The sequence below is a fragment of the Corythoichthys intestinalis genome, chromosome 3 (genome assembly GCF_030265065.1).
Source record: "Corythoichthys intestinalis isolate RoL2023-P3 chromosome 3, ASM3026506v1, whole genome shotgun sequence".
NCBI classification, from domain to species: domain Eukaryota; kingdom Metazoa; phylum Chordata; class Actinopteri; order Syngnathiformes; family Syngnathidae; genus Corythoichthys; species Corythoichthys intestinalis.
This window is the reverse complement of record NC_080397.1, coordinates 51,681,182-51,708,739: the sequence shown is the minus strand read 5'-3', so window position 1 is coordinate 51,708,739 and position 27,558 is coordinate 51,681,182. Positions and strand designations below refer to the sequence as shown.

Genomic DNA, 27,558 nt, shown 5'->3' with positions numbered 1-27,558 from the left:
GTATATGTTCTGCGTTGTGATCAGTCAAGCATGTTAAGAAAAAAAAATCATCTCCTGTCATTCTTCCCCATGTCGCAAGTCTAAAGAGATGTCAAAACATATAACAATAAAAGGCGCGGTCCAATGAACACCTGTGCCCACTCGATTTCACTGACTTTTCGCTCTCAATGTGCTACACAGGCATCATTGTAAACTGTTTGAGGCAATGCATGATCGGGTCATTCCGTGTATGCGTTAATTGCGTCAAATCTTTTAACGTTATTAATTTTAAAAATTAATTACCGCCGGTTAACGCGATACATTTGACAGCCCTAAAAATTTTATTTGTCTATACGTGTCCAGCGATTGGCTGGCAACCAGTTCAGGATGTACCTGCCTCCTGCTGATAGTAAGGCCATGTTACAGAGGATGAGAACAAATGTATGGTGCAAGTCATAAAACAAATCACCGGTCACACTGTGGCACACAGGCTGCATGTTGCAAGTAGAGTCCAGAGTGGCACCGCTGGCACATGCTGGCATTTTGACATGCGAAGCAGCCCTCGGCGCAGGCGTCGCAGCGCCCAGATGTGACGTTGACAAAGGTGGACGTGGGGCAGCGAGGGACACACGTTTGATCCGATGTAAGGAAAGCTCCTACATGAACACGAGGATAAACAAGGTTTAGCTCTCACACATACCACTGAACCGTTCCTAGTAGTGTGCAACATAGTCAATGCCGCCACCACTGGGTGGCCTTGACCCTCTCCTCCCCCTTTAAATTTAGCGGCCAACCTCACTGGCTAGTATAGATTGTAGAAGGTCTAATTACGGCAGTACCTGCGTTTCCGCAGAATTCGTTTTTATTACAATAAATTAGGGCTGTCAAACGATTAAAATTTTTAATCGAGTTAATTATAGCTTAAAAATTACTTAATCGTAATTCATCACAATTCAAACCATCTATAAAATATGCCATATATTTCTGTAAATTATTGTTGGAATGGAAAGATAAGACACAAGACTGATATATACATTCAACATACGGTACATAAGTACTGTATTTGTTTTTTATAACAATAAATCAACAAGATGGCATTAACATTATTAACATTCTCTTAAAGCGATCCATGAATAGAAAGACTTGTAGTTCTTAAAAGATAAATGTTATTACAAGTTATAGAAATTTTGAATTAAAACCCCTCTAAATGTTTTCGTTTTATTAAAATTTGTAAAATTTTAGATGAAAAAATAAACTAGTAGCCCGCCATTGTTGATGTCAATAATTACACCATGCTCACTCATGCTACTAACCCATAAAATCAGTTGGACCCAAGCGCCAGCAGAGGGCGCCAAACACAAAAAAAAAACAAGTAACAAGCGGACATTACACTGTACTGTCATTTTAATCTGTTTGAGCGGGGGATGTGCGTTAATTGCGTCAAATATTTTAACGTGATTAATTAAAAAATTAATTACCGCCTGTTAACGCAATAATTTTGACAGCCCTACAATAAATCTATACCCTCGTGCCTAATATATTCATTACACGATAAAACATAATTGTTGTTTGCCACAGCAGTATCACTAGATCCTAGAAGCATGGTTTTTAGCTTTGGTGTGCCAATGTAACATAGTCAAATGTCATCTGCCAAATACCAGATGTTTAATCTGACTTCAAACCAGAATATGGTGAATTGCTTTCTTTTGGAAGAATGAACTTGCTCAGTTGGTTTCCAGAAATTTGCAAATAAACAAATAATGATAAATAAACCTGTGAAACATTTCTGGAGGCGCCACTAATCATAGTGTTCCAGTCGTGTATGTAAGCATGACAAAAAAAAAAAAACTAACAGAAAATTCCCACGTACTCACAAGACACACACACACACAAACAAACAAACACAACATACAGACAGACCTTGGTGACAGGTGATGCAGTCATCTTTGCGTGCATCGAAGCAGGTCTCACAAGAAGAATGACACAGGGCGCACTCTCCTTGTGCTGTAATACACACACATACACAATAACTACATATACTGGTGGGTAGAACACTTACCGTAATTTTCGCATTATAAGGCGCACCTGACTATAAGCCACCACCCACCAAATTTGACACAAAAAGTCATTTGTTCATGGATAAGCCACACTGGACTATAAGCCGCCACTGTCCTTGCTGTATTATAGGATATTTACACCATAAGATATGACCGTATTTTTATTATGTGTGAAATTATTAACACATTATAATATCATTTCACATGTTATATTGGTGTTTTGGCGTGACACTGATGGTTTAGTAAACTTGTTAGCATCCTATAATTATCTGAATAACTCTTAATAGCTATGTTACGTTAACATGCTGGCCACGTTCGCATTTCATTGTTCATGTATCATGTAACATTATCATACTATACACTTATTCAGCATGTTGTTCTCTATTGTATTTTTATTTTAAATTGCCTTTCAAGATGACATATCTGTTCTATGTGTTGGATTTTATCATGTAAATTTTCCCTACAAATGCGACTTATACTCCGGTGCGACTTATATACAGTATGTTTTTTTCCTCTTCGTTGGGCAAGTTATGGCTGGTGGGACTTATAGTCCGAAAAATACGGTAACAGGTAACACTTTATTTGACAGCGGCATCATAAGACTCTCATAAAACCAAATGAGGCACCACTACGTTTTGAACCAATTGGCTGAAAAGCTTCATTGCTTCAAGAAGCTTCATTTGGCCATCACTGCTCCGTTGGGGTCAGGGGTCGCGTTAACCGAATATTTTCCGTCGTTGACCGTTTTTTTAAAACGGTGACGGAAAAAACTGAAGTCCATCCATCATTTTGACAGGTTGCAATTCACACCCCAGACCACAGGGTGGCGAGTGAGCATATTAATTGGCTATTGTCTCTCTTGATGCATGACGTCGTTGGCCTTACTCGGAAAAATGTCAAGGCAACTGAGTGTTTGCCTGGCACGGCCAGAATGTTCTCCCTGTATTTTTCAAACACTGAGAGAAAAGTCTGGGACACAGCCTCTCGAGTAGGTACAAAATCAATCGACAAATCAGGTTTATTTGCGTGACGTGTTCTTCACGAGCAACGTCACTCTTGCGCGCCGAAAGTCGTCTCTACAACAACACGGGTGGCGGGAGAGCCGAGAATATGTTCCAATCCGTGGTAAATTCAGTTTTAAATGAGCTAAAACACATCGACACGAGGCATTGACAACAGTCTGTCTCGCGCTAGCCATGTTGAATAAACTCCGTTCTCCTCGTATGTTTACTTCCGCGCGCAAGTCCCTCGTCGCTTTGCTAACGGCACGTCTGCCCGTCGCTGATTGGTGCACTCCGGTGTCTGTTTGCCTCTTGTTAAGCTTGTTCGGACAGAATATTAATTAAAAATGAATGAAAACTAAATACTATTGAATATGTCATTATTATCATTTTAAAAATGTAAGTGACGGGTAAAAATAGATTATGACCGGATTTTTATGACACTGTCAGTCAAAATGACAGACAACGAAAAAGTCTAACGCAACCTCTGCTTGGGGTAGACAGTCAACCTCTGCTGCCACTTGCTGTCAACACTGTTGTTGTCCAACATGCCTCCTAGCATGCATTGCAGCGCTACAGATATAAATAACAATCAAAAATCATGTTCCGTGCTAATTATTTATTCGGTTACTTTTGTTACAGTTGTTTAATTAATTGCTAGTTATGGTATTTGGTAACACTTTATTTGAGATGGCACCATAAAACTGTCATTAGACAATCATAATTATGACATGACAGTGTCATGAGCTTTAATGAATGCTTATAACAGATGTCATTTAGTGTTATCCGGAAAATTATCTCACTTTTGAATGGATGTAAAAGAAGCTGGACATAAATGGAGTTAGTGACATAATTTGATGGATGACACTTAATGACATCTGTCATAAGCTTTCAGTAATGCCCATGATAGCGTCATGACATAATTATGATGGTCCTATGACAATCTTATGACGCCGCCGTCAAGTAAAGTGTTACCAATTAACCCAAATAAATCGACAAATACGTCGCACTGGACTATAAGCCGCAGGATTCAAAATAAAGGAGAAAAGTAGCGGCTTATAGTCCGAAAATTACGGTAGCTTGTGCATGAAAGTCTGGCTGTGAGTTGTGACAGCCAGCAGCTTGTTGCAAAAATTATACTGTGTCTTAGTTGTCTGACTGCTTGTCCCATTTAATTAATGGCTCTAAGTGCATCGGCGACTACTGTATAGCCTTTTTTTGCCCACACACAAGGACACTACATTACACTAGGCAACCATTAACGATAATTTTTTGTCACTGTCCATTGAGGGTTAGCATATCAGAGGCTTGCTTAGATCGCAGCACAAACACAAACAACAAAAATCAAGAAGTACCGTAATTTCCCGAATATAAGGCACACCCGTGTATAACGCGCAACCCAAATTTACTTGTAAAAGCTAGGAAAAATTATTGTACCCGTGTATAACGCGCACCCTAATTTTAGCACCAATAAATAGAAGAATACAAGAAAACAGAGCTCGTGTAAAGATACAGAAATGTCATTTTAATAGCACATTGGTAGTTCAAAACATTACCGTAAACTGACAATATATACGGTAATAATATGATCTGATAACTTCTTGAACTTACCAGAATCCAGGAGAAAACAAAACAGATGTGACTTTTCTTTTAAAGGCTGCTGTATAACTTGCTCGTTTCATCATGATGAATAAATGTTTCTTCCATGGATTGATACAGTAAAATAAAAGTGAGGATTTACATCGGAAATCGGAAAGCGCATCGCTGTACACTAGACTGTAACAATAGGAACTATTGTTATTTGGGTTTGAGTTTCCCGAGGGACAGATATACCGTAGTTCAGACACAGGAAGTCTGTGTTGTGTTACGTTTGTTATGGTCCGAGTTGCGGAGCAGCAATAAACGTTGACTCAAATGAGTTCAAGAAACTAAATTCTGAGCATTATGAAGAGTGAAAAAAGCAGAAATTAACACAGACGAAATCATTCGGCCGATCAGAGTGAAGTATAACCGAAACAAAATGGTTACGTCACGTACCGTAATGGTCGGCAACGGATCGCCGCATATGTTTCTTCAACACAACATGGCCGTGTCAATTAAAAAAAAATCGGTATATATATATATATATATATATATATATATATATATATATAATATATATGGCGGAAAACACTCAGGTGACTTGAACTTCTGCTCTGAGACCCCCAATTTGGCTAACTTTCAAAATTGTCCGATATGCATGTGTGATACATCATTGGAAAGCTTAAAATCTTAATTTCCTGGGGGAAGCAAATTTTTGAACAGGAGGGCAATTCTAGGAAAAAAAAAAAATTTAAACAGCAAAACCCTATCTGGAGGTGAGAGCACGCGAGAGCAGAATTAAAGACGCCATGACTTTAATGAGATATTATCGCGTACTTACCTTATTTTGATCCAAAAACTCCATGTAGCACGTATCACTGAGTGTCAAGACACAGCTGTGAATGGCCACAGCTGAATTTTTTGGGGATTTTATGGGTGAAACATGGTAATATAGCAAGGGCCGCAATGCAGAAATTGCAGACATCAAGGAGTGGTCGAGATGGTCTTTTTCATATATTTACCCTTTTAAATGTTGTTTTTCAATTTTTCTTTGTTTGAGTCGGTTAATTATCATTTAACATATCGGAGAAAATGTGATAGTAACAAAAAAAATACAATTAAGCGATAGTTATGAGGTAGATATCTGTGACTTTGTTACAGACACCATTTTTTTCATTGTGAAGTAATTTGTTTAAAAGTTTAAAATATGCGAGTGAATAATTCTTTTAAGTCGTTTTTTTTTTTGTTTTAAACGAAATATTAGACATTGAATAATGATTCTAAGCAAAAAATGACAGACATTTTGAATAATAAATGTAATTAATTACCTACGTTTTATGGATGGTTTGAAACAAAAGCGGTTGTGCGACGTCTGTAAACGGGGGTTTCCAGGGTAAAACAGGTAAATTAAAAATAGTTTGGGGGCTTAATGGGCCATGAATCTGCTATGGCAGCATATAGACATATTGCTCTTTCAAACACAAAAATTCTTTTGGCTTAAAATACAGCAGTTTCTTTTAAAGAGCAGAGCAGAAACTGCTTTTTCAGTCTTGTATGTGTTTTCCGTGATATATATTTCTGTCGCCATTCATATACCCGTGTATAATGCGCACCATGATTTTACAAGTTGATTTTGGGGGGTGGGGGGTGGGGGGGTGCGCGTTATGTTCGGGAAATTACGGTAATTGTCCAAAACACTAAAAAGTCAAGGAAGTTCAAGAAGATTCCTTTTAGTCCTACCATTCCTAAAGCGTCCATTTGGGCAGACCCCCAGCTGAGTTCCCTTCACGCACTCGCCGTCTTTCAGCACCAGCTCGTCTTGGCACGAGTCGCAGTCGTCAAACCTCGGACCGCCGCATGTTTTGCACCCTCGGTGACATGCTTCACACTCCTGACCCTCCTCGTCCACAAAGAAGCCGCTCTGGCACGCCTCCACACACCTACCATCTATACAAACAAACTTTTGTCTTATTGTTCATTATGCCTGGGGTCTGATAATGTTGGAGAGCAGTACCAAAAAGGTAGAATCCCTTCTGACACCAGTAGCACTGTGATTCGTCGCAGATGGCACACCGCTGATCCTCACATGGAGTGCATATCATGCTCTCGGGAACATTGATGGTGCCATCCGGGCATGATTTATAGCAGTCAGAATCCAGCCTGCCACACAAACACACATACTGATAAGATAATTATCGTATTGGCCCGAGTTTAAGACGGCCCTGATTATTATTACTATATTAGCCTTTTTTTCAAGACTCAAGTTTGAAAAAAGACTTTTTGAACACCCAATTGATTATTATACAGAAAATAATTATAGTACATCTGAAACAAATGATTATAACTAGGGCTGTCAAAATTATCGCGATAAAGGCTAATTAATTAATAAGCTAATTAATTTTTTTAATTAATCACGTTAAAATATTTGACGCAATTAACGCACATGCCCCGCTCAGACAGATTTAAATGACAGTACAGTGAAATGCTCACTTGTTAATTGTGTTTTATGGAGTTTTGCCGCCCTCTGCTGGCGCTTGGGTGCAACTGATTTTATAGGCTTCAGCACCCATGAGCATTGTGTAAGTAATTATTGACATCAACAATGGCGGGCTACTAGTTTATTTTTTGATTGAAAATTTAACAAATTTTATTAAAACGAAAACAAGAGGGGTTTTAATATAAAATTTCTATAACTTGTACTAAAATTTTTCTTTTAAGAACTACAAGTCTTTCTATCCATGGATCGCTTTAACAGAATGTTAATGATGTTAATGCCATCTTGTTGATTTATTGTTATAATAAACAAATACAGTCCTTATGTACCGTATGTTGACTGTATATATCCATCTTGTGTCTTATCTTTCCATTCCAACAATTATTTACAGAAAAATATGGCATATTTTATAGATGGTTTGAATTGCGATTAACTGCGATTAATTAATTTTTAAGCTGTAACTCGATTAAAAATTTTAATTGTTTGACAGCCCTAATTATAACAATATATTTGAGAGAAAAAGCATGTTATTTTGCCTCATTCAAATCTTAATATCTGAACATTTAAATATGTAAACTAAAGTGCAATCACATTCGTAAATAAATGGCTTCTGGTTTTTGAAATGTAAATAAACCAACCTATTGTGATAAAACAACAAAATTGCAATAACTGCATTAACCATCAAAGTGGGGTCTAACTGTAACTGTAGTCTTGAAACAAATCTGAATAAGGGAAAACATTGCAATAAAATAATGCAAACTGGTTAAACTTGAGAGTAGCTGAGATCTGTCATGACAGAACATTACTCCTCAAGTTCAGCATTTGCTTCAATGATATCTGATGCCATCTAGGGTCGTGAATGGGTATAATGTCTAGACCCCGAATATAAGACGACTCCCACTATTTCGGTATTATTTCAATGCAAAAAACACCGTCTTATATTCGGGCCAATACAGTATTAAATGGTTATTAAATATTTGCTTTTACCAATGAAGGCTCACAATAAAGTATTAATTGCTATATTGGTATGTTCCATGATTGATTGCATTACATTTTAGTGATTGATATCTATAGACATGTTTAGCTCTTGATAAAACTGCCTTGTCATTTTTACCGGTTTAAACCGGCCTACGTGCCACAGGTCAAACTTCGAGGACAAGCCACAGACATTGGGAAACAAAACTGTCTGGGACATTTGGGAAATCATATTGTTGCATTTTATTACTTGCCAAATGCTATTGCTTCATGAAATGTATTTGATGAGATAATATATTATATATTTGCTCTAATCAATTGCTGCTCGCAATGAAGAAATGATTCTGCTTATTGTTGCTTACAAAGAAGGAATGTTTTGTCTTGGAGAAGCCTTGAAGAGGCCTCTTGCAAGAACAGGCAAAAGATGCAGTTTTACTTTGTTGAAATGTGCAGACACACATGTATATAATTCCACTTATATGCACACACATAGCCATACAAATACTGTAAAAGGGGTGTCGCCAGCTTCCTTCCCCTTTCCCTTTTAGGGCAAGACAACCGTCGGTTGCTAGGGCCATCCCGAATTAAAAGCGAGGTGAAGGAGGGGCTAGTTAGAACGATTGCGGAAGCTGTATAGTTTCCCCTCCTTCTCCTTGCAAGCTTTTTCAACTAAATTGAGTGCCTTCTCTCCTTATTTTGGGTAATATTATAAATGTCTACCTAAGGATTCGTATTTGAACTTGACACATACGATAATAACTCGTTAATAAACATTATTTTTAAAATGCGCATAAATTATGTTTTTTGCTGACTTACCGGTAAAAATCATCTTCACACTTGAGGCAAACAGTTCCCTTCTCTGGCTCACTGGAGTCCTCTGCAAAGATTATTTTGGTTAGCATGTAAGCAAACGACAGACAGATTATGCTTTTACATTGCATACCTCAAAAGCATTTTTTTTCTTGAGGGGAAGTAGAAACAAACTGAAATTATGTGTTTAAAAAGTCTGAATACCTTTACATAACTGCGATGTGACTGCGTTCAGAATAAACCAATCACATTCAAACACATGTTGAATAGTGCCATCAGTTCAATTTTCCTCCTCTGATTGAATCTAAATAAGGTTCAGTTGTTTTAGTCGGCTGATCTAGACTTTTTTTTTCTTTTTTCATTGTTCATAATTCGCACCACCTAGTATGACGCCCCAGTTCCATCTGATGAGAAACAATCTTAATGAATTACAGTGGGGCAAATAAGTATTTAGTCAACCTCTAATTGTGCAAGTTCTCCAACTTGAAAAGATTAGAGAGACCTGTAATTGTCAACATGGATAAAACTCAACCATGACAGACAGAATGTGAAAAAAAAAAAAAAATAGAAAATCACATTGTTTGATTTGTAAAGAATTTATTTCCAAATTAGAGTGGAAAATTAGTATTTGGTCACCTAAAAACAAGCAAGATTTCTGGCTGTCAAAGAGTCCTAACTTCTTCTAACGAGGCTCCAATCGTTACCTGTATTAATGGCACCTGTTTTAACTCATTATCGGTTTAAAAGACACCTGTCCACAACCTCAGTCAGTCACACTCCCTACTCCACTATGGCCAAGACCAAAGAGCTGTCGAAGGACACTAGAGACAAAATTGTACCAGGCTGGGAAGACTGAATCTGCAATAGGTAAAGCGCTTGGTGTAAAGAAATCAACTGTGGGAGCAATTATTAGAAAATGGAAGACATATAAGACCACTGATAATCTCCCTCGATCTGGGGCTCCATGCAAGATCTCACCCCGTGGCGTCAAAATGATAACAAGAATGGTGACCACAGTAACAAAGGCTACTATGAGTAACACAATGCGCCGCCAGGGACTCAAATCCTGCACTGCTAGACATGGTAAATGGTGTTATACTTATATAGCGCTTTTCCACCTTTCAAGGCGCTCAAAGCGCTTTACACTATCTCGCCATTCACCTACTGGTGACGCAGCACCAGGAGCAACGTGGGGTTCAGTATCTTGCTCAAGGATACTTAGGAGAGTTCATCAGGGTGAAGAATCGAACCCACAACCTCTGGGTTGGGGGACAACTACTCTACCACTGAGCCACGCCACCCCACCACTGAGCCACGCCACCCCATGTCCCCCTGCTGAAGAAAGTACACGTCCAGGCCCGTCTGCGGTTCGCTAGAGAGCATTTGGATGATCCAGATGAGGACTGGGAAAATGTGTTATGGTCAGATGAAACAAAAATAGAACTTTTTGGTAGAAACACAGGTTCTCGTGTTTGGAAGAGAAAGAACACTGAATTGCATCCGAAGAACACCATACCCACTGTCAGTGTTGTCAGTAACGCGTTACTTTAATCTGATTACTTTCGTTCAGTAACGAGTAATCTAACGCGTTCATTTTTCGAAGCCACTAATCTGATTAAAGTTTGTTTCCTTAGTGTCTGTGCGTTACTATTTTGTTTTTTCCTCATGATGTATGTAGAATAAAGAATACTGTAGTCATGTACAAAGAGCATCTGAATAGAAAATATTGCTCTTGAGTTTGCCAGTGACATCGGATGTCACGTTTTCTCATCGGGGGGGGAAAAAAACGGGTCACGTGTATTACCATGCTATGAGCGCTGTTGGCGGCCAACAAAAAACTGGCTACCTCTCAGTATGCTAACAGTGGAAGACGTAGGAGAAGAACCACAAACGGCTGCATTTGCTTATTGGACATACAGCCATGACTTCACATTTCTCTCTAATAAAAATGACCAAAAATATCTCCGTGCGTCGCAAACTTTGCGCTGGCTCAAAAGGGCAGTCGACCGCTAATAACTCTACATCTAATTCAAGGAACCACTTGGAATTACAGCACCACGCGACAAAAATCGAAACAAAGCCATCAGGTAACGACGCAGCCAGCACTTTTACAGTTTGTAACCAGCTTTTACGTACATTTTATAGTTATAGTTTGTAACCATAGGTGGAGTGTGACTTTGTGTGTGTGTGTGTGGGGGGGGGGGGTCAAAAGTTTGGACACGCCTCATCATTTATGCTTTTTATGTGTTTTCACTACTATTGTAAATTCTCACTGAAAATATCAAAACTATGAATGAACATGAGGAATTATGTGCTTGAAAACAGGTTTTATATTCTAAATTCTTCAAAGTATCCACCCTTGAGGTTCTCCAAACCTTTTGCCTATATTGCATGCATTATGAAATACTTTGTAGGATTCTTGTTTATTTCATTTGTTTTTGTTGTTTGTTTTATTGCTTTACAACTTTTATAGACAGCATTTTAACGGCTAGGTCTTTATTTTACAGGGGGAGTTCAGAATTTTTGACATTAGGCTTAATCTTCGAGTTAGCGGGGGTTTAATTAGTCGTTGGAGTTGTTTTGAACAAATTCTGTGCAGTTTGTCAGTTATTTGTTAGTTTCAGGGCTCCAGAGTGGCTGCGCTAGCGCAAGTCAATGGTGGTTGAAATCAACTCCATCGACTAACTAAACCCTTGCTAACTCAAAGATAAAGCCTTACCTGAAAAATTCAATTACATGCGATGACATTTTTCTGTTGAGGCAGCAAAGGGAGATTTATTGGGAAAAATAACTGACAAATTACTTTTAAAGTAACTTACTTACTTTGATAATAAATTAATCAGTAAAGTAACTAGATTACTTTTTTGAGAAGTAATCAGTAATCAGTAATTAAATTACTTTTGCAAGTAATCTGTGACATCACTGCCCACTGTGAAGCATGGGGGTGGAAACATCATGCTTTGGGGCTGTTTTTCTGCAAAGGGACCAGGACGACTGATCTGTGTTAAGGAAAGAATGAATGGGGCCATGTATCGAGAGATTTTGAGTAAAAATCTCCTTCCATCAGCAAGGGCATTGAAGACTGGGTCTTTCAGCATGACAATGACCCCAAACACCAGGGCAACAAAGGAGTGGCTTCGTAAGAAGCATTTCAAGGTCCTGAAGTGGCCTAGCCAGTCTCCAGATCTCAACGCCATAGAAAATCTGTGGAGGGAGTTGAAAGTCTGTTTTGCCCAACGACAGCCCCAAAACATCACTGATCTAGAGGCGATCTGCATGGAGGAATGGGACAAAATACCAGCAACAGTGTGTGAAAAGCTTGTGAAGAGTTACAGAAAACGTTTGACCTCCGTTATTGCCAACCAAGTGTACATAACAAAGTATTGAGATGGAACTTCTGGTATTGACCAAATACTTATTTTCCACCATGATTTGCAGATAAATTCTTTAAAAATCAAACAATGTGATTTTCTGTTTTTTTTTTTTTTTTCCCACATTCTGTCTCTCATGGTTGAGGTTTACCCATGTTGACAATTACAGGCCTCTCTAATATTTTCAAGTGGGAGAACTTGCACAATTACACTCAAAAAAATGAATCAGGCAGGTTGTAAAGTTTACTAAAAGACTGTGTGCATTTTCAGCAAAAAACCATCATGTTTCCAAGGTGGGCATGATTGAATCATGCAGTCCATACATAAACATGAACAGTGAATGAGGAGCTTGATTAGATATTGTTGATGCAACATAATGTTAATGTGTCTTTCCAACTAATTGCAATAGTCTCATGATTTCTCGCGAGATTTATAAGTAGGATTGCCAATCCCTGAAAAAGTAAGGGACACCTCATTGGTACCGTCACCATTGAATTATTATTTTGTATGTGAAAAGAGATTTTTTATTAGATGGGACTTTGAAAGGCAAAGGCCCAGCTTCTAAAATTCCTCTCTTTATTTTTATTTCTTTATTTCATAATCTTATTATCCACATTTTTTCGGCGCAGTGGAGACTCCAAACCGTTTGACCGACCGGCACCGTTTAAATATCAAAATGACCGGAATTCCATTCATTTTTAATGGCATACATTTTCCCTTCATTTTCAATGACAGGAAAACATAGGTGGTTGTGATTTTTGACCACTTACCATTACAGCCCATTGACATTGAAGTGGCGCCTAAGTAAGTCAATAATACCACTGACAGCTATGTACGTCCATGCCATTGACTGTCATGAATGTCGCTACTATTGATGCCAATGTACTGGATTCAATTGAGGCATATATTAATTGATGCCATTGACGGCCATTTACGTTAAAATGAGGGCTGTCAAACAAATAAATTTTTAATCGAGTTATTTACAGCTTAGAAATTATTTAATCGTAGTTAGTCACAGTTCAAACCATCTCTAAAATATGCCATATTTTTCTGTAAATTATTGTTGGAATGGAAAGATAAGACAAGACGGATATATACATTCAACATACTGTACATAGGTACTGTGTTTGTTTATTATAACAATAAATCCACAAGATTGCATTAACATTATGAACATTCTTTCTGTGAAAGGGATCCACGGATAATTTCTTAAAGGATAAATGTGAGTTTGTATATTGTGACTAAATATTGCCATCTAGTGTATGTGTTGAGCTTTCAGTAAATGATAATGTAGTGACAAAACTGTTCTGCCCAAATGCATGATGGGAAGTGGGTAACCATGACTGTGTGTGGCGGCTGCAAATAATATATCTTCTCTGTGTTGTTTACAATGCAGGGTGTTGAGAAAGAGATAATATCCTGTCATTCTTCCCCAGGTTATTCACCTCAATAGTTATAATTGTTGTGGAAGAGATGTCAAAGCTTTACACAATTAAAAGCACGGTCCAAATGAATGCCTGTATCCACTCCACTCACCTGTCACTGCCTCTTAACTCTGTATATACATAGAACGTCGCCATTGTAGTCTGTTTGTGCCAATGCGTGAGTGGGTCGTACTGTGCATCCGTTAAATATTTTAACGTGATTAATTAAAAAAATTAATTACTGCCCGTTAACGCAATAAAATTTGACAGCCCTAGTTGTGCCTTATGTTGGCTCAACATGTGTGCTTTATGTTAAAAGAACACAATTGCTAAATACTGAAGGAAAGCAATTTAATCAGGTGCAAATTATGTATTTCTTTAATGTCGGTTCAACATGTATTTTGGGGTGAACATGACTGCCTTATGTTGGCTCAACAAGAGTGCTTTATGTTCGCGCAAGATGAGTGCCTAATATTGGCTAGACATGTGTGCTTTATGTTAAAAGGACACAATTGCTAAATGCTGAAGGAAAGCAATATTATCAGGTGCAAATTCTTTCCATAATTTTTTCATGTCAGTTCAACACCCCATTTTTTGAGTGTACCTTTAGCAACGTTAAAAACCACTGTCTAAGTGTCCACCCCTGGATACACACTATATCATTCAATGCAAACAAAAATATACAAAGTATAGAATAGGAATCCATAAAGGCAGAAATAAAATACAAAATCCAAATTACTAAAGATTTAAACTACCAAACGACACTGTAATTATATAATAATAATGAAGCAAAACAAACGGAAAAAGATGTTCATCCATTGGCAAAAAATAAACACAAATTAGAACTACAGATTAAATGAAAAAAATCCAAACATATACATTGGGGAGAACAAGTATTTGATACACTGTCAATGGGTTTTCCCATTGACTGTGTATCAAATACTTGTTCTCTCCACTGTATATAAGTAAACAAAAATAAACACACATTTTAAAAACCTACCTATTGAAGAAGTACAAAATGTATCTTGGTAAAAATAAATTCCATGAACCAAAAAAATAATAAAATTAAATTAAAAAATAAAAAAAATCCCGCCTGTAGTGCCGATTATTATCAGCAGAGGGGGTTCTAACACAAAAATGGAAAAACAGCAGTTGACCTGATCACAGTTAAATCACAATGTGAAGAATTTGGATAAAGTTATGGCAAAATGCAAATGCATCATGTAATCAGGACACTTAAATGTAGTGCATATTTAACTTGGTGTGGCCAACCTATAGTGCTTGGGCCATAAACCGTGAATGCCATTGCATGCGATCCGGCCATCCACCCACAAACGCACATAAAATAATAAAACACAAAAGCACGCAGCGTGAAGACTGAATGCAAAGGACAAGTTACTACATGTGCAAGACCAATAGTCACTCAGATGGGTGGGGGGAATCAAAGAGGCACTCTCATAAGCTGGAAATCACATTTTCAGGTTCTACACTCAAAAAAATGGGGTGTTGAACAGACATATACAAATTAATGGAAAGAATTTGCACCTGATAATATTGCTTTCCTTCAGCATTTAGCAATTGTGTCCTTTTAACACAAAGCGCACATGTCAGGCCAACATTAGGCACTCATGCTGCACGAACATAACGCACACATGTTGAGCCAACATAAGGCACAACTAGGGCTGTCAAATTTATCGCGTTAACGGGCGGTAATTAATTTTTTAAATTTATCACGTTAAAATATTTAACGCATGTACGAACGCATGTACGGAACGACCCACTCACGCAATGCCGCATACAGACTACAATGGCGCCGTTTTATATATATATATATATATATATATATATATATATATATATATATATATATATATATATATATATATATATTAGGGCTGTCTCGATTAAAATTTTTAATCGAGTTAATTACAGCTTAAAAATTAATTAATCGTAATTCAAACCATTTATAAAATATGCCATATTTTTCTGTAAATTATATATATATTCTGTAAAATAAATTGTTGGAATGGAACGATAAGACACAAGATGGATATTTACATTCAACATACGGTACATAAGGACTGTAGTGGGCATTTCACTCTACTGTCATTTCAATCTGTCTATGCTGTCCTCACTCCGAAGCGTCTACTTTTTCCAAAGCTAGACAGCTAGTGAACGACGCCTTAATAATCAGACTTCTTCCTTTTTCATCTGATTTATTAATAAAATGACCTCAAACCATTGTCCTCTTTAGACCGTCGTAAAACTACAAAAAAAATAGTACACAAGCATTGCATTAGCAACAACGTGAGCTTAGCACGCTATACAGGTTCACTAAACATAAACAAAAAGCGTCTCATACAAAAAATATAACATTTCGCTTACTAACATAATATGTACATTCTTTACAACAGCCATACTTACGGACAAATCTTGTCCAAGGATCAACGTAGGCGTCAGCCCGAGACGTCGTGCAGCCATATTGAACTGGCAAGAAAACAATAAACCATGTCGCAAAGCGACCACAAGAGTTCGCTGTTAGACAGCACAAAAAGCCTTGCTGTAAAACTTACCAAAAGGCAGAATACTGTCTGAGCGGGACATGTGCGTTAATAGCGTCAAATATTTTAACGTGGTTAATTAAAAAATTAATTACCGCCAGTTAACGCGATAATTTTGACAGCCCTAATATATATACACATATATATATATACACACATATATATATATATATATATATATATATATATATATATATATATATATGTGCACAGTACTGTATATTTTTATTATATTATGTATATACAGGATATACTGTATGTATATATTTTCCCCAAGTGGAAGGTTCCATGATCCTAATAAATTTAATAATTAAAGAAATATATATACAGTACTGTGCAAAAGTTTTAGTCAGGTGTCCTGCCTAAAACTTTTGCACAGTACTATATATATATATATACATATATATATATGAGGGCTGTATATATTAGGCCCTAACATATATATATATATATATAATATATATATTAGGGCTGTCAAAATTATCGCGTTATCGCTTGGTAATTAATTTTTTAAATTAATCACGTTAAAATATTTGATGCAATTAACGCACATGTATTGGGCAGAACAGTTACAGTATCATTTACTGAAAGCTCAACAAATGCACTAGATGGCAATATTTAGTCACAATATACAAACTCACATTTATCCTTTAAGAATCGATCCGTGGATCCTTTTCACAGAAAGAATGTTAAAAATGTTAATGACATTTTGTGGATTTATTGTTATAATAAACAAATACAGTACTTATGTACAGTATGTTGAATGTATATATCCGTCTTGTCTTATCTTTCCATTCCAACAATAATTTACAGAAAAATATGGCATATTTTAGAGATGGTTTGAATTGCGATTAATTACGATTAATTAATTTCTAAGCTGTGATTAACTCGATTAAAAATTGTAATGGTTTGACAGCCCTAATTTTAACGTAAATTGCCGTCAATGGCATCAATTTATATATGCCTCAATGCAATCCAGTACATTGGCATCAATAGTAGCGTCATTCATGATAGTCAATGGCATGGATGTACATATTATGGATGTACATTTTCCTGTCATTGAAAATGAAGGGAAAATGCTTGCCATTAAAAATGAATAGAATTCCGGTCATTTTGATATTTAAACAGTGCCGGTCGGTCAAACGGTTTGGAGTCTCCAGTAGGGCGGGTCCGATCACGTCATTTTCAAAGTATCGGAATCGGCAAAAAAATATCGGACATGCCTTTTTTTAATATATATATATACTGTATATATTTTTTATTAAATCGTTTTCTAATTGTATTTAACGTTACAGACATAATATGTTACACTCATCCAGAGTCTTTAGTTTAGGCTTAAGATAGGGTTATCAAATTTATCCCGATAATGGCGGTAATTAATTTCTTAAAAAAATGTATCACGTTCAAATATTTAATGCAATTAATGCATGCGCTGCACGACCCACTCACGCATTGTCGCGCACAATCTGTAATGGCGCCGTTTTACCAATATAGAGAGCTAAAAGGCAGCATAAAATGAGTAGTTTGAATTTTGGCAGCCTTAGGAGCCTTATTTTAATTGGCTAAAGCCTGACAATCCCTCTCCCTACGATTAGAAATATCGTGGGAATCAATGTGGGGAAGAAAGGTAGCAATTGATCTTTTCCTTAACACCCTATATTATTTCTCAACGCAGAGAAGATATATCAATTGGTAGCACTACGCACAGTCATGGTTGCTAAAGGCATGTTACATCCACCCATTATGCATTTGGGCATGGCCACAGTATCATTTACTGAAAGCTCAACAAATACACTCGATGGCAATATTTAGTCACAATATACAAAGTCAAAAGTATTTCTATCCGTGGATCCCTCTCACAGAAAGAATGTTAATAATGTAAATGCCATCTTGAGGATTTATTGTCATAATAAACAAATGTACTGTATGTTGAATGTATATATTCGGCTGAGTTTTATTCATTTTTTTCTTAATGCATTGCCAAAATGTATATGATCGGGAAAAATTATCGGGAATGATTGGAATTGAATCGGGAGCAAAAAAAAGCAATGGGATCGGGAAATATCGGGATCGGCAGATACTCAAACTAAAACGATTGGGATCGGATCGGGAGCAAAAAAACATGATCGGAACAACCCTAGTCTCCAGTGCGCCGAAAAACGTGGATAATAAGATTATGAAAGAAAGACATAAAAATAAAGTTGAGGAATTTAACTAGCCGGACCTGTGCCTTGCAAAGCCCCATCTAATTAAAAAAAAAAAGAAAAGAAAAAAAACACTTTTCACAAACAAAATAATAATTAAATGGTGACGGTTATTGGGCCAGCCGGCTCTACCAATGAGGTGTCACTTATTTTTTCAGGGAGTTGGCAACCCTACTTTTAAATCTCGCGAGTAATGACGAGACTATTGCAATTGGTTGGAAAGGCACGTTAACATTATATTGCATCAACATGATCTAATCTAGCTACTCATTCATTGTTCATCTTTATGTATGGACTGCATGATTTAATCATGCTCACCTTGGAAACATGATGTGTTCTTGCTGAAAATGCACATTGTCTTTTAGTAAACTTTACAACGTACCGGAGTAATTTTTTTGAGGGTACGTCAGAGTGTGTGTAGTCTTATGTACTCACTGTGTTCACACTGTTTGCAGCCATTGTCACAAGGCAGACATAGGTCAGGTTCTGAAAGCTTGCCTTCGTAAAGAACATGGAAATAAAAAAAAAGACAACTTGTTGGGTCATCAGGTTATACTATAAGCTTTCCTGTTTAAAAACAATTACACCACTGGAAAGCTGTCATCTGGGGCTTTGACATAATATGACAAGATGGTTTGATTTTTAAGCACTCACTTGTGCTGCACTCCAGTGGAAAGCATTCTCCATCTCTGAGTTTGTGTCCCGGGCCACAACTGAGGCAGCGTATTTCCGATGTGCACACGACACAATTAGATGAGCAGGACTCACAGTGTTTGTGAACAGAGTTGAAGTAGCCCTCAGGGCAGACTTCTCGACATTGGCCCTGGAACAGGTAGCGGGGCACATCGAACTTGTCTGGTGAGGGCCAGAAAATAAAGAATAATGTTTAAAAAACATAACATCATACTATGCAAGAGGGGTTAGTTGATTGTGGATGTATTTAAGCATGCATGTGTTAATTGTTGCACCGCTAACCGTGTGATAGTGGTAAACAGCCACCTCCATCTCCAGATATAAATTGTATCTATATTAGTGTGTATAGTGTTGCACCGATACCAGTTTTTGGGCCCAATACCAATACAGATACCTGGCTGTGCAGTATCGGCCGATACCAATACCATTCCGATACCACTCTGTTTGCAAAAAAAAAAAAAAAAAACGTGTGTATATATATATATATATATATATATATATATATATATATATATATATATATATATATTTTTTTTTTTTTTAATGGTTTTTTTTTTTATTTGCTAACAAGCAAAAATAATAGTGCCATCATATAAACAAGCATTTTAGTGCATAATATTTATGTGCTTACTTCTTACTGATCTGAAGAAATGTTGTATAAAAGTGCTGAGAACAATCTTTACTGTTTGTAAAGTGGGGCACACTGTTGATTACTGCAGCTCTCTTAGCAGCTATATTTACCATATAAGCAAAACATCCTATTTGTGGTCCGAGTCCATCTGTAACATGTACTGAATTAACAGAATTTGCAGCATTATCTATAGTCACTGGTATGGATTGATTTGGCCTGCTTAACTTCTATTCAGTCATGGCGGTTTCTAATTCATCAATGTAGTATATGGACTACGCATCGCTTTGGGCTCACGCAGCTAATGGCATGGGATCAAATGTAGCACATCTAGGTTGCTATTTGATGATATCTAGTGTGTGCACGCGAGAGTTGGCATGGGATCTAACATAGGACATCTAGGTTGCTATTTGATGATATTTAGAGTGCGCGCTTCAGTGTTTTCTGGCCACAGAACTCACTTCTGCTCATTACTGCACAACACCAGCATATAACAATCGACTTTCATAAACAGGACGAGTTTGAAGTATGGCGCTCTTAATTTGCTACTCATTGTTCATCATGAAACCATAAGTTTGCTTAGTCTCCCACGGTCTTAACCTTTCTGATCCCATCATCGCTACAACAGCAGGCGCTAGCTCACGCATGTCAATTGTTTGTAAATGCCATGTTAGATGAGGAGTGTAACATCGCGGATATGCTTTGTAGTGAACTTCCTTAATATTGAAGACGAAGGTGTATATTTCGTTTGGTATTTTCGAGACAAAGACATATAGATGTCATGCATCTGGATTTGGGAAATTAGCTCATGTGGGGACGTATGAACATTTGTGTTGAAGTGATGCCAGTAGATGGTATCAGCGCCCTAAATGTTGGTACTCGTCGATACCGATACCACCAATTCGGGCCGGATCGGCGCCCCCTGCCAATACTGGTATCGGTATCGGTGCAACTTTAAAATACTTAAACAGTATAATATAAATAATTTGTGGATTGAGAGACACAAGAACCGAACTTACACTCCGGCACGTTACCTGCTAAATCTTAACACAAGTGCTTCTCAGTTATTTTCTGTTACGCCCCCCCCAGTAAGACGTGAATGTTTCACACCCCCCAACTTTGTGCCGCCACTGTAAATAGTATCATTTGTCTATAAAATTATAATTATTATTATTATAAGTACACCTCTGCATAACATTGTGTCATTTTTACCGGTAATATTAAAAAAGTAATATAGATCAACTTACAATAAAATATAACTTTATTGTAGGGCTGTCAAAATTATCGCGTTAACAGGCGGTAATTAATTTTTCTAATTAATCACGTTAAAATATTTGACACAATTAACGCACATGCCCCGCTCAAACAGATTAAAATGACAGAACAGTGCAATGTACACTTCTTACTTGTGTTTTTTGGAGTTTTGTCGCCCTCTGCTGTCGTCTGGGTGCGACTGATTTTATGGGCTTCAGGACCCAGGAGCATTGTGTAATTATTGACATCAACAATGGCGGGCTACTAGTTTATTTTTTTATTGAAAATTTTTACAAATTTTATTAAAACGAAAACATTAAGAGGGGTTTTAATATAAAATTTCTGTAACTTGTACTAACATCTATCTTTAAGAACTACAAGTCTTTCTATCCATGGATCGCTTTAACAGAATGTTAAGAATGTTAATGCCATCTTGTTGATTTATTGTTACAATAAACAAATACAGTACTTATGTACCGTATGTTGAATGCATATATCCGTCTTGTGTCTTATCTTTCCATTCCAACAATAATTTACAGAAAAATATGGCATATTTTATAGGTGGTTTGAATTGCAATTAATTACGATTAATTAATTTTTAAGCTGTAATTAACTCGATTAAAAATTTTAATCATTTGACAGCCCTACTTTGTTGACATTATTTTATTTGTACGAGTGGGGAGAGCATATTAGCTCACCTAAAATGCTGCCAAATAACGAATCTGTACGACATTGAAGCCGCTTCCTTAAGTTTCTGTCTTACCTCATGAGCAATGATCGTCGTGCGCTTCAGCTCCCACCTTTAATGCAGTTTGGGGGAGGACTGCAGGAGGGAGACTGCTAGCGGCAGATTTTTTTTCAAGACAAAGCTGCGCTGAACATCTTAGCGAGAGAGATGACAAAAATTCGGAAAATACATTTTGGGAGCTTTTCATTTGGATCGAACATTTTGCGTATTGAATCGAAGAGAGCGTATCGAACGATTCAATATAAAACCGAGTATTGTTGCATCCTTAGATCAAAGGAGCTGTCTAAGGCCTTCAGAAAGAAGATTGTAGACGCTTCTGCGTCTGGTGAGGAATTTTCGAAACATCTCAAAAGAATATAAAATCAGCCATTCCACTGTCCGCAAAATAGTCTACAAGTGGAGGACATTCAAAACAACTGCCAACATGCCCAGGTCTGGCCGTCCAAGCAAGTTCACCCCAAGAGAGAGGTGTGCAAGGAGGAAACATTTGCTCTCCAAGAAAAAGATGAAGGCCAGACTGAAGTTTGCCAGAGTGAATGTCGTCAAAGACCAGGACTTCTGGAATAATGTTGACAAATGAATCTAAAATTGAAATTATTTGGACACCAGAACAGAGGACATGTTTGGCGTAAACCCAAAACAGCATTCCAGGAAAAGACCCTCATACCAACTGTGAAGCATGGAGGTAGAAATGTTATGGTTGAGGATGCTTTGCTACAGCAGGACCTGGCCAACTCACCATCACAGAATCCACCATAAATTCTATCATGTGTCAGAGGGTGCTTGAGGAACATGTGAGATCTTCTGTGAAAATAAAGCTGAAGAAAAACTGGACCGTGCATCATGAAAATGACCCAAAACATACCAAGGACTGGCTGAAAAGGAAGGGAATGGAGAGTCCTGGAATGGCTGGGTCAAAGCCCAGATCTTAACCCCATTGAGATGCTGTGGGATGACTTGAAACGGGCTGTACATGCAAGAACCCCCTCAAACATCTCACAGCTGAAAGTATTTTGCTTTGAGGAGTGGGGCAAACTTTCTTTGGACTGATGTCAAAGACTGGTTGATGGCTACAAAAAGCATCTCACTGAAGTTATTTCAGCCAAAGGGGGTAACACTAGCTATTAGGTCGGCTGGGCCGCATGCGGCTCATTAGCGCTGCCCTACTGGGTCCCGAGAGCTTTTTCGAAAATGTTTGAAAGTGGAAAAAGATGGGGGAGGGAAATATATTTTTAGTTTTAAACTAGTTTCTGTAGGAGGACAAACATGACACAAACATTCTTCTATTAGTTATTATTCTGTTATCTGGCCCCTGGGCCTTCAGTTTGACACTTACGCGCTACTGTAACGCTTTCACAAACAATACTGAAATCTATTCACAAACGAAAGGACCAAATGACACTCGTATATTTCTGAAGTATGCTTCAATAGTGTGTATGAGAGCATATTGAATATACAGTGGGGCAAATAAGTATTTAGTCAACCACCAATTGTGCAAGTTGTCCTACTTGACAAGATTAGAGAGGCCTGTAATTGTCAACATGGAAGAATTTATTTCCAAATTAGAGTGGAAAATAAGTGTTTGGTCACCTACAAACAAGCAAGATTTCTGGCTGTCAAAGAGGTCTAACGTCTTGTAACGAGGTCTAACGAGGTCTAACAAGGCTCCAATCGTTACATGTATTAATGGCATCTATTTTAACTCATTATCGGTATAAAAGACACCTGTCCACAATTTCAGTCAGTCACACTCCAAACTCCACTATGGCCAAGACCAAAGAGCTGTCGAAGGACACCGGAGACAAAATTGTAGACCTGCACCAGGCTGGGAAGACAGAATATGCGCTAGGTACAGAGGTTGCGCTAGACTTTTTCGTTGTCTGTCATTTTGACTGACAGTGTCATTAAAATCCGGTCATAATCTATTTTTACCCGTCACTTACATTTTTAAAATGATAATAATGACATATTCAATAGTATTTAGTTTTCATTCATTTTTAATTAATATTCTGTCCGAACAAGCTTAACAAGAGGCAAACAAACAGCGGAGTGCACCAATCAGCGACGGGCAGACGTGCCGTTAGCAAAGCGACGAGGGCAGGACGAGGGACTTGCGCGCAGAAGTAAACATACGAGGAGAGCGGAGTTTATTCAACATGGCTAGCGCGAGACAGACTGTTGTCAATGACTCGTGTCGATGTGTTTTAGCTCATTTAAAACTGAATTTACCGCGGATTGGAACATATTCTCGGCTCTCCCGTTCGCCATCCATGTTGTTGTAGAGACGACTTTCGGCGCGCAAGAGTGACGTTGCTCGTGAAGAACACGTCACGCAAATAAATCTGATTTGTCGATTGATTTTGTACCTACTCGAGAGGCCGTTAATGGGCTGGGTCCCAGACTTTTCTCTCAGTGTTTGAAAAATACAGGGAGAACAGTCTGGCCGTGCCAAGCAAACACTCAGTTGCCTTGACATTTTTCCGAGTAAGGCCAACGACGTCATGCATCAAGAGAGACAATAGCTCATTAATATGCTCACTCGCCACCCTGTGGTCTGGGGTGTGAATTGCAACCTGTCAAAATGACAGATGGACCTCAATTGTTTCCGTCACCGTTTTAAAAAACCGGTCAACGACGGAAAATATTCGGTTAACGCGACCCCTGGCTAGGTAAAACGCTTGGTGTAAAGAAATCAACTGTGGGAGCAATTATTAGAAAAATGGAAGACATACAAGACCTCTGATAATCTCCCTCGATCTGGGGCTCCATGCAAGATCTCACCCCGTGGCGTCAGAATGATAACAAGAACGGTGAGCAAAAATCCCAGAACCACACGGGGGGACTTAGTGAATGACCTACAGAGAGCTGGGACCACAGTAACAAAGGCTACTATCAGTAAAACAATGCGCCGCCAGGGACTCAAATCCTTCACTGCCAGATGTGTCCCCCTGCTGAAGCCAGTATACGTCCTGGCCCGTCTGCGGTTCGCTAGAGAGCATTTGGATGATCCAGAAGAGGACTGGAAGAATGTGTTATGGTCAGATTAAACCAAAATAGAACTTTTTGGTAGAAACACAGGTTCTCGTGTTTGGAGGAGAAAGAACACTGAATTGCATCTAAAGAACACCATACCCACTGTGAAGCCAGGGGGTGGAAACATCATGCTTTGGGGCTGTTTTTCTGCAAAGGGACCAGGACGACTGATCTGTGTAAAGGAAAGAATGAATGGGGCCATGTATCGAGAGATTTTGAGTAAAAATCTCCTTCTATCAGCAAGGGCATTGAAGATGAGACGTGGCTGGGTCTTTCAGCATGACAATGATACCAAACAAACAGCCAGGGCAACAAAGGAGTGGCTTCGTAAGAAGCATTTCAAGGTCCTGGAGTGGCCTAGCCAGTCTCCAGATCTCAACCCCATAGAAAATCTGTGGAGGGAGTTGAAAGTCCCTGTTGCCCAACGACAGCCCCAAAACATCACTGCTCTAGAGGAGATCCGCATAGAGGAATGGGCCAAAATACCAGCAACAGTGTGTGAAAAGTTACCGAAAACGTTTAGCCTCCGTTATTGCCAACAAAGGGTTCATAAAAAAGTATTGAGATGAACTTTCAGTATTGACCAAATACTTATTAGCCACCATGATTTGCAAATAAATTCTTTAAAAATCAAACAATGTGATTTTCTGTTTTTTTTTCCCTTATTCTGTCTCTCATTGTTGAGGTTTACCCATGTTGACAATTACAGGCCTCTCTAATATTTTCAAGTGGGAGAACTTTCACAATTAGTGGTTGACTAAATACTTATTTGCCCAACTGTATGTGTGAGATGAAATACTTAACCCATGACTAAGGAAAATCCAGTCTAGCAAAAAGTGCAATCCAGTGTATTTTAGAGGAATGATAACCGATGAGCTAAGAGCTTGTACCCGTATCACAGCTGGTGCAGCTGTCCGGTCCCTCGGCAGTGCATTCATGGCACGTGTAGTGGCATCGGTGACACTCCCCAGCCGTGGCGTAGCGTCCCCTCGGGCAGCGGATCACGCAAGCACCTTCATCAAAAAGTCTGTACATGAAAAAATGTGTTTGACAGTCAAAAACAATTACTTGAGTTTAATTCCGATAACATCATCATCATAATTTATTCTGCAAGTCACAGCCTGTGGCCCACATCCACGTCATGAAGTCAAGGTATAACACACCCTCTTATGACTCAGGACATGACTGTGTTTGGAACAAGGGTGTAGGTTTGGGTTCAACATTGGTAGGGACGATATACAGTGCCTTGCAAAAGTATTCGGCCCCCTTGAATCTTGCAACCTTTCGCCACATTTCAGGCTTCAAACATAAAGATATGAAATTGAATTTTTTTGTCAAGAATCAACAACAAGTGGGACACAATCGTGAAGTGGAACAACATTTATTGGATAATTTAAACTTTTTTAACAAATAAAAAACTGAAAAGTGGGGCGTGCAATATTATTCGGCCCCTTTACTTTCAGTGCAGCAAACTCACTCCAGAAGTTCAGTGAGCATCTCTGAATGATCCAATGTTGTCCTAAATGACCGATGATGATAAATAGAATCCACCTGTGTGTAATCAAGTCTCCGTATAAATGCACCTGCTCTGTGATAGTCTCAGGGTTCTGTTTAAAGTGCAGAGAGCATTATGAAAACCAAGGAACACACCAGGCAGGTCCGAGATACTGTTGTGGAGAAGTTTAAAGCCGGATTTGGATACAAAAAGATTTCCCAAGCTTTAAACATCTCATGGAGCACTGTGCAAGCCATCATATTGAAATGAAAGGAGCATCAGACCACTGCAAATCTACCAAGACCCGGCCGTCCTTCCAAACTTTCTTCTCAAACAAGGAGAAAACTGATCAGAGATGCAGCCAAGAGGCCCATGATCACTCTGGATGAACTGCAGAGATCTACAGCTGAGGTGGGAGAGTCTGTCCATAGGACAACAATCAGTCGTACACTGCACAAATCTGGCCTTTATGGAAGAGTGGCAAGAAGAAAGCCATTTCTCATAGATATCCATAAAAAGTCTTGTTTAAAGTTTGCCACAAGCCACCTGGGAGACACACCAAACATGTGGAAGAAGGTGCTCTGGTCAGATGAAACCAAAATTGAACTTTTTGGCCACAATGCAAAATGATATGTTTGGCGTAAAAGCAACACAGCTCATCACCCTGAACACACCATCCCCACTGTCAAACATGGTGGTGGCAGCATCATGGTTTGGGCCTGCTTTTCTTCAGCAGGGACAGGGAAGATGGTTAAAATTGACGGGAAGATGGATGCAGCCAAATACAGGAACATTCTGGAAGAAAACCTGTTGGTATCTGCACAAGACCTGAGACTTCCAACAGGACAATGATCCAAAACATAAGCCAAATCTACAATGGAATGGTTCAAAAATAAACGTATCCAGGTGTTAGAATGGCCAAGTCAAAGTCCAGACCTGAATCCAATCGAGAATCTGTGGAAAGAGCTGAAGACTGCTGTTCACAAACACTCTCCATCCAACCTCACTGAGCTCGAGCTGTTTTGCAAGGAAGAATGGGCAAGAATGTCAGTCTCTCGATGTGCAAAACTGATAGAAACATACCCCAAGCGACTTGCAGCTGTAATTGGAGCAAAAGGTGGCGCTACAAAGTATTAACGCAAGGGGGCCGAATAATATTGCATGCCCCACTTTTCAGTTTTTTATTTGTTAAAAACGTTTAAATTATCCAATAAATTTTGTTCCACTTCACGATTGTGTCCCACTTGTTG

At 38.4% G+C, this 27,558-nt stretch overlaps 1 protein-coding gene across 1 annotated transcript in view; it reads right to left on the bottom strand.

Moving 5' to 3' along the window:
- Positions 1–27,558, bottom strand: part of LOC130913537 (proprotein convertase subtilisin/kexin type 5-like) — a 305,474-nt gene that overhangs the window by 21,934 nt on the left and 255,982 nt on the right. Inside the window, exons 22-29 of the mRNA XM_057832213.1 lie at positions 25,704–25,840; positions 19,112–19,312; positions 18,893–18,955; positions 8,904–8,964; positions 6,633–6,778; positions 6,359–6,565; positions 1,900–1,983; positions 449–635 (exon numbers count right to left, since the gene is read on the bottom strand). Of these exons, the coding sequence (XP_057688196.1) occupies positions 449–635; positions 1,900–1,983; positions 6,359–6,565; positions 6,633–6,778; positions 8,904–8,964; positions 18,893–18,955; positions 19,112–19,312; positions 25,704–25,840 (1,086 nt within the window). The remainder of the gene's footprint in view (positions 1–448; positions 636–1,899; positions 1,984–6,358; positions 6,566–6,632; positions 6,779–8,903; positions 8,965–18,892; positions 18,956–19,111; positions 19,313–25,703; positions 25,841–27,558) is intronic.